Raw genomic sequence first — 8,779 nt, 5'->3', positions numbered from 1 at the left:
TCAAAATACTAACACTGGGGTGCTGACCCTCTCCACCTCTGATCCTCCGATGAGGACTGGCTCATCAGCCTCTGGTTTCCCTCTCCTGAAGTCAGTAATCTCCTCTGTGGTCTTGCTGAGGCCAAGCGAGAGGTTATTGTGGCACCGCTTGGCCAGATTTTAATTCCCCCTCCCAGACGCTGATTCATCCTCACCCCTGAGACGGCGTGTTTGACAAATGATCTAATACAGGCTCACACAGAACTTGCAAAACAGGACTTTAATCTACTGATAGCAGCACAATTAAAATATCGTGACGGAAAATTATAGCAGGTGTTTGAAACCTGAAGTAAAACGTTGTCACTGAGCCGGAACGTGAACTCTGGAGCTCTCTCCACAGACGCTGCCCGACTTGTTGAGTGTTTCCAGCACGTTTTATTGAATGTTACGCATGATTATATCATCTGCACGTCCGACGTGCATTTGCTCGTGTTTATTGAGGGATGCAGTACAGAACAGGCCCCTCTGGCCCTTTGAGGCCCAGTGACCCCACAACCCCGGTTAAGTCTGGCTCAAACACGGGACAATCCGCTGATTTAACACTAGCCTAACCACAGGACAACTTACAATCACCAATTAACCTACCAACTGGAAATCTTTGGACTGTGGGAGGAAATGGCAACACCCAGAGGAGATTATACAAGCTCCTTACAGAAGAGCGGCAGAATTGAACTCGCCGAGCTGTAACAGCATATCACCAACCGCTACCCACGGATCAGGGAGTTGGGAACGATTCACCAGCAGCAGAGAGGACAGGGAGATGGAAAGTTAAAAGTCAAAGACTGCTGGTCATGGGTGACGTCATGAAGTCCTTCTCACAACAGACAGAGCGCAGTGCGGTGTGCAACGGGCACACAGGAACCAAGTACAGAGCACAGTGCCGCATTACGGCCACACACTGGATTCTAACACAGAGCACAGTGCAGCCTGTCGCGCGCTGGATTCTAACACAGAGCACAGCGCAGCCTGTCGCGCGCTGGATTCTAACACAGAGCACAGCGCAGTCGAACTGGCCCACACTGGAGTCTAATAAAGAACACATTGCGTTTGTTAAGTGGACATGAATAACGACACCGGGGAGTGGAGGAACTGGTAAAGAGGAGGGAAGTGGTCATGTGAACAGCATCAGGAGGCTGCTGGGCTGAATAGTCCACTTCTGCCCTCGTGTCAGAAGGAAACTCAGTCCCACACTCACTCAAAGCAAACAGGAGGGGTCGGAATCTCCTAAGGGAGGAGGCTCATCGACAAGCTTGGACCTGGAGGGGGAAGTTCATGGGGAAGAGAGGGAGGCGTGGAGCTGAAGACCAGTTTTAATAGTGCCATTGCCTTATGTGTAAGATAAAGGATATACTGCCCAGATGGAAATTAAAGCAGACAAGTGGGAGGTGCTGCACTTCGATGGGGCAAACAGAAGGGCAATTAGGAGTGTGGCAGAACAGAGGGATCTGGGAATACAGGTCCAAAATTTCATGAAAGCTAGAAAGGGTCGTGAAGAGATCTTTCAGCACAGCACCCTTCATAAATCGGGCAATGAGTAAAGATGTTGAGACATCATTTTGAAGACGTTGGTGAGGCCTAATTTGGAGTTTTGTCCTCAGTTCTGGTCACCTACCGACAGGAAAGATATCAATACGATTGAAAGGGTGCAGTGAAAGTTTACAAGGGTGTTGCTGGGCCTTGACGGCCCGAGTTGGAGGCAGGAAGTCGAATAGGTTCGGACTTCATCCCCTGGAACGTGGGAAAACGAGGGGAGATTTGATAGAGGCACGCAAACTTAAGAGGGCTTAATGCAAGCAGGCCTTTCGCACTGAAGTGGGGCGAGAGTAGAACGAGTCAGAGGTGACAGGGGAAAGGTGAAATATCGAAGGAGAACTTCACCTGGGGGTGGTGCGAGAGCGGAACGAGCTGCCAGCGGACGTGGTGGGTGCGGGTTCAATTGCAATTTTGAAAGTTTGGATACATAGATGGATGGGAGAGGGGGCCATGGTCCAGGGCAGGACAATGGCACCAGGCAGAATAACAGAACAGCACATATTAGATGGGCCAAAGGGCCTATTCCTGTGTTGTGGTGATCAATGACTATGCACTTGCACTATGACTGCACTCCCTCTCCTAGTCACACGGTCGGCTGTAAGAACCCAGCGTGGTAACTGTCTGACGCGGCCTTGTGGTGACACAAGGGTTGCTGATGAAGCGCCGGAGGTGGTTTCGCAAACACAAGACAGGCTGCGGATGCTGGAAATACTAAGCAACACACACACAAAGTGCTGGAGGAGCTCAGCACATCAGGCAGCATCTACAGACAAGAGTAAACAGTTGACGTTTCGGCCTGAGGCCCTTCGTCAGTCGCAGAGTGTCGACTGTTTCCTCCTTTCTATAGATGCTCCCTGGTCTGCTGGGCCCCTCCGGCATTTTGTGTGTGTCGAAGAGAGTAGCTTCCTGTGCAAATTGCACTCTGTCCCTTTCCAATCAGTTCCACGTTCACACCCTCCCCTACGTCTGATACTGTAACAGCTTTTCCCGCTCTCCCAACCTGTGTGTCGCACGCTGCTGTTAGCTGCGTGAAAAAAATAAATCGTCCGGTTCCTTAACCGTTCCCTGGAGACAACTCCCCTTGTCTTTCAGCCGGTGACCGGCAGTGTGGTCCACGGTCACGGCCGGGGGACATACACCCTGAGCAGCTCGAGGCTACGGGGGCAGAACCAGCAATGGCTGATCCATCGTCAAGGCCTGGAAGAGCCAGAGGTGTCCTGGTCAGAACAGAGGGGAGGCATAAGATACTGGCATTGGGGGGGGGGGGAATACAAGAGATTTAAAGCGGAGGTTCTTGATTAGTCAAAGGTAACGGGGAGAAGGCAGGAGACCTGGGTTGAGAGGGATAATAAACCAATCACAATCAAATGGCAGAGCAGACTCGATGGGCTGAATGGCCTAATTCTGCTCCTATGGAGCGGGTACCAGCAGGGTCACAGTGGCGAGTAAAGTCTGGGTGACTGCCAATTAACTTCGTCTAAGTCCGACACTACGCTAACCCCTCCAGCGGAATGTCCGCAGCACGCTTCGGTCTCTCCGGGCCCGACCCCCCAGCGCACAGAAAGATCCCATCAACAGCCTACTGCGGCAATGGGCTGGGGTCACCCGAGTCGGGCCGAAGGACAGCAGCAGAGAGTTTGCATGGGAGGGTGGGGGGGGGGGGGGGCAAGGCCGCCCCGCTCAGGTGTGAACAGTACCCTGCGGAGTGGGGTCGGTTTTCCGGGAGCCGTGTCTCCGGGAATCCCACGGCTGTCTACACCCCCTCCCCCCACCCCCATTGCAACCCTGTCCTCTGGCCTGGAGGCTCCGATCGGACTTCAGCCCACGGCGGACCCCTCGCTGACTGGCATGTTGACGTGGGCGGTCAGCAGTGGGGAGCAGGTCCCGGCCCGCAGCACGAACACCTGGGAGGGAGGGAGAACAGCGGTCAGTGGGCAGCAGCACAGCCTCTGAGCACGGACAGGCCCTGCTCCGTGTCCCCTTCACAATCTGCCACACCCCCCCACCAGCTGATGCTCGTGGGGGTCAGAGGGTCGGATTGTTTGGGAGGGAGCAGCCTAGGTCCAAGATATCCCTCCGGCATCAAAGAGGACAGCCCCAGAATCCCCTCCGCTGTCCTCCACCCTCCCAATCAAATCCCTCAGCTCCGCAGCCCTCCGAAGTAACTGCGCTTCTGGCCTCGACTCATCCCCTCCCTACACCCTTCCACCCCTCTCTTCCCCCGCAAAGCCTCGGCTGAGCACCCGGTCTTCGCAACGGTAGCGTGTAACAGTCAGCGTGACGACATCGTGCGGCAGCAACTCTGATCCCGTTCCCACCGCCGCCTGCAAGGAGTCCGTACGTTCTCCCCGCGACCGCGTGGGTTTCCTCCCGCATTACAAAGGTGGGCAGGTTTGGGTTAATAAGTTTTGGGCGTGCTATGTTGGCGCCCCGAAGCCCCAGCAAACCCGTACTGTTGGTCGTTGCCTCGAGCAATGCGTTTCGCTGTTTGTTTCAATATACGTGTCAGTACGTCCAGTTGAAATCTGTCTTTTTGTGTGTTTCCCCCTCACTGTCAGTCTGTGGTTTTGTATTGCCATGTGCTCCTGTCCCCGCTCCTGCTCTGCTCCGGCCCCTGTATCACTGAGTACTCCGTCTCTCACCTGTTTCTCATTATTACCTGTATCGCTGCCACCCGTGTCTCATTGTGCTCCACCTATCACCTGCCTCTCTGTTTATTGCTCAGTGTATTTCGGTCCTGTGTTTTGCCAGATTGTGCCAGCGAGTTTTCCCGAGCCTTTCCAGCGTTCGTATCTGTATTCTTGTCCTTCTGCGTATCGACCCTGCCTACTTGCTGACCTAGATTTCACCGATTTATCTTGATTGTTCTGGTTTTTGACTCTGCCTGTTTCCTGATTCTGGTTTTCGGATTTCTCTGGATGTTTTGATCTCTGCCTGAACTTTGATGCCGATTTTGTTTGCATCTTGGGATTTGCTGTTCAATAAATATCACTGTGTGCACAGTACTGGGTCTGCGGTTGGATCCCTGCTCCAGCGCACTGACAGAGCACAACAAATAAAGAAAGCTAATCTTTAAGTCAATACCTTGCATTTGTGTGGCAACCTTTGGCTGCAGAAAGAGGTGTTGGAACAGAAGGCGTTGGCTTTATTTGTTGTACAGTGAAACACGTTGTTTTGCATCCTCCACTCTCTGAGTAAAAAACTTGCCCTTTAACCTACCCCCTCCCACCTCCAATCCTCTGGGAAACAGATACTCCCTGTCCACTCTACCTTTGCCTCTCATAATCTTATAAACCTCTATCAGATCTCCCCTTGGCTTCTGCCACTCCAGAGAAAACAACCCAAGTTTATCCAGCCTCTCATGAGAGCATGTGCCCTCTAAACCAGGCAGCATCCTGGTAAAACCTCTTCTGCACTCTCTCCAAAACCTCAACATCCCTCCTACAGTGGGGCGACCCAAACTGAGCAGAGAGATCTTGGGGTCTCTCATAGCTCCTTGAAAGTGGCCACACAGGTCGATAAGGTGGTTAAGAAGGCCAATGAAATGCTTCCTTTTATTAGTCGAGGCACTGAGTTTAAAAGTCAAGAGGTTACGTTGCAACTTTATAAACTCTGGTTGGGCCACATCTACAGTATTGCACACAGTTTGGGTCGCCCCACTATAGGAGGGATGTTGAGGTTTCAGAGGGGGTGCAGAAGAGGTTTTACCAGGATGCTGCCTGGTTTAGAGGGCCTGTGCTGTTACGAGAGGCTGGATAAACTTGGGTTGTTTTCTCTGGAGTGTCGGAGGCTGAGGGGAGATCTGATGGAGGTTTACAAGGTTATGAGAGGCAAAGATAGAGTGGACAGGGAGTATCTGTTTCCCAGAGGCATGCATTGGAGGTGAGAGGGGGTAGGTTAAAGGGCAAGTTTTTTACTCAGAGAGTGGAGGATGCAAAACAACGTGTTTCACTGTACAATGAATAAAGCCAACGCCTTCTGTTCCAACACCTCTTTCTGCGGCCCAAGGTCACCACACAAACACAAGGTATCGATGCTGTGCGGTGACCTTGGGCCACGGAAGGAGGCGCTGGGACAGAATAAACAGATTAGCTTTATTTGCCGTGCTGATTTTACCTGTTCTCCCCGACGCAGCAGAGGGCCAGTGTCTGCTGTGGGGCTGTGGTCAGGTACGGGACGGGCCTGGGTCAGTACTCTATGGTGGCGGCCCCCTCCCGAGCTGAATACCTCAGCCCTCTCAGACCGACGTGGTAGGAAATGGTTTCCCACTGCAGGATTGAGGGGAGGGAGAGAGGGAAAGCTCTGCCCCAAGATGCATAGGACAATCGAGCACAGTACAGGCCCTTTGGCGCACAGAGTTGTGCCAACCTTTTCAACTACTCTTAAGATCAAGCAAACCATTCCCTTCCCCCATAACCCTCCATTTTTTTTCTTTCCCCCATGTGCTTTCCTCAAAGCCTCTTGAATGTCCCTAATGCCTCTACCCCACCATCCCTGGCAGGGCATTCCACACAACTACTGCCCTACTTATAAAATAAAACCTGCCTCTGACATCCCTCCAATCACCTTAAAATGATGCCCTCTCCTGCTGCCCTGGGATGACGGCGCTGGCTCTTTACACCTCTCATCCGCCTTCGCCCCGAACAGAAAAGCCCAAGCTTGCTCGGCCTTTCCTCAGAAGACATGCTCTCCAAACCAGGCAGTATTCTGGTAAAACTCCACAAGACCATAAGATATAGGAGCTGAATCAGGCCATTTGGCCCATCGAGTCTGCTCTGCTATTTCATCATGGCTGATCCATTTCCCCTCTCAGCCCCGATCTCCTGCCTTCTCCCCGTATCCCTTCACGCCCTGACCAATCCAGAATTTACTGATCTCCGCCTTAAGCTTACCTGAAGATTCGACCTCCGCAGCTGTCTGAGGCATCAAATTCCACAGATTCACCACTCTCACCTCTGTTCTAAACGGGTGTCCTTCTACTCTGAGGCTGTCCCCTCCCATCACAGGAAACATCCTCTCCACATCCACCCTATCGAGGCCTTTCAACATTCGGGAGTTTTCAACGTGGCCACCCCCTCATCTTTCTTCCGCACCCTCTCCAAAGCTCCCTCATCCAGTGAGGTGACCAGAACTGAACACAACACTCCGAGTTTGCGGAAGGGGCAAACTGTGGCCCCCCGCCACCCCTAAGCCTCACCTTGATGGTGTCGGAAATGCCCCTGTCACTCAGACATTGCACGAAGGTTTCGATGGGGTAAATCAGACCCGGCACCAGCATCGGGACCTGCAAAACACAATTCAGAAACGGTTACTTGAGAGCAAAACCAGTTACTTACAGAAACTCGGAGTAGTTATACCACGGAATCGGTGTTGGTTCATCTGTAGTATGGCAATTACAGGGAGGTGCTACATAATACTTAGCAGTGTTGTTGAAGCACACACAGCGATTCAGGGAATGCTTTGAGACAGAGAGACTATGAACAGAATTTGCATAAACACAAGAGTTCTGCAGATGCTGGAAACCCAGAGCACCACACACACACACACAGGCATTTTGGGGCAAGACCCTTCATCATCACCGGAAAGGGAGGGGGAAGAAGCCAGAATAAGAAGGTGGGGGGGGGGGGGAAGAGAGGAAGGAATGCATCTCAGAACGAGCACAAAGTAAAATTCATTATCAGAGTACGCACACATCACCACGTACAACCCTGAGACTCATTTTCCTGCAGGTGTACTCAGCAAGTCTGTAGAACAGTAACTGTAAACCGGCTTAATGAAAGAGGAAGAGCACAGAAGACAACAAACTGTGCAAAGACAAATATAAACAAATAGCAATAAATAACAAGATAAAAGAATCTTTAAAGTGAGATTATTGGTTGTGGCAACACCAGAAATAGAATGAGTGTAGTTATCCCCTTTTGTTCAAGAGCCTGATGGTTGAGGGGTAGTAACTGTCCCTGAACCTGGTGGTGCGAGTCCTGAGGCTCCTGTACCTTCTACCTGATGGCAGCAGCGAGAAGAGAGCATGGCCTGGGTGGTGGGGGTCTCTGATGATGGATGCTGCTTTCCTACGACTGTGTTTCGTGTAGATGTGAGGGCTCACTAGTTGGGAGGGCTTTATCCGTGATGGACTGGGCCGAATCCACTACCTTTTGTGGGACTTGTCTGCCCGAAGGCGTTGGTGTTCCCATACCAGGCCGTAATGCAGCCAGTCCATCTATAGAAGTTTGCCGAGATTTTTGATGACGTGCCGAATCTCTGCGGGCTCCTGAGGAAGGAGAGGAACTGTCGTATTTTCTTTGCAATTACATTTATATGATGGGTCCAGGACAGGTCCTCTGAGATAGTGACACCCAAGAGTTTAAAGTTACTGACCCTCTCCACCTCTGATTTTCCAATAAGTACTGGCTCATGGGCCGTTTCCCTCGCCTGAAGTCTATAATCAGCTCCTTGGTCTTGCTGACATTGAGTGAGAGTTTGTTGCTGTGGAGCCAGATTTTCAAACTCTCTCCCGTACGCTGAACAATTCCGGCCTTGTCCCGAGTTCACAGCTTTTTAAAATTTGCTCTGTTTAACTTCTATTATGGTAGAGATAAAGGAGTTCATAATTCTGGCAGTTAACTTTATCTTTGCACGAAATTAGGTATGTTTCAGATAGCTAATATTAGTTATTCATTAGTTATTCATTAGTCATTCCTGATGAAGGATCTTGGCCCGAAACGTTGGCTATTCTTTTCTCACGGATGCTGCCTGACCTGCTGAGTTCTTCCAGCGTTGTGTACGTCACTCTGTGATTGTTTTTACAGAGGGTCACTCTACCAGGAGCATTATAGACGAAGGATCTGAAGCATTGTTGGGATCCCCACATCCCATCCCACAATCTCTAGAAAAGGAGTAGAGATAACCCAGGAAGTTATAGACCATTGAGTCTTACTTCAGTGGTTGGTAAGTTGATGGAGAAGATCCTGAGAGGCAGGATTTATGAACATTTGGAGAGGTATAATATGATTAGGGATAGTCAGCATGGCTTTGTCAAGGGCAGGTCGTGCCTTACGAGCCTGATTGAATTTTTTGAGGATGTGACTAAACACATTGATGAAGGAAGAGCAGTAGATGTAATGTATATGGATTTCAGCAAGGCATTTGATAAGTTACCCCATGCAAGGCTTACTGAGAAAGTAGGGAGGCATGGGATCCAAGGGGACAT

General features: G+C 51.1%; 1 protein-coding gene across 1 annotated transcript in view; it reads right to left on the bottom strand.

The window, feature by feature from the left end:
- Nucleotides 1–240: 240 nt before the first annotated feature.
- bbs1 (Bardet-Biedl syndrome 1) overlaps nucleotides 241–8,779 on the bottom strand; it is a 71,467-nt gene continuing 62,928 nt past the window's right edge. Inside the window, exons 16-17 of the mRNA XM_073031240.1 lie at nucleotides 6,770–6,856; nucleotides 241–3,476 (exon numbers count right to left, since the gene is read on the bottom strand). Of these exons, the coding sequence (XP_072887341.1) occupies nucleotides 3,390–3,476; nucleotides 6,770–6,856 (174 nt within the window). The 3' untranslated portion in view covers nucleotides 241–3,389. The remainder of the gene's footprint in view (nucleotides 3,477–6,769; nucleotides 6,857–8,779) is intronic.

The sequence above is a fragment of the Hemitrygon akajei genome, chromosome 28 (assembly GCF_048418815.1).
Source record: "Hemitrygon akajei chromosome 28, sHemAka1.3, whole genome shotgun sequence".
Classification (NCBI taxonomy): Eukaryota; Metazoa; Chordata; class Chondrichthyes; order Myliobatiformes; family Dasyatidae; genus Hemitrygon; species Hemitrygon akajei.
The sequence above is the reverse complement of the archived record's forward strand: the minus strand, read 5'-3'. Positions and strand labels throughout refer to the sequence as shown.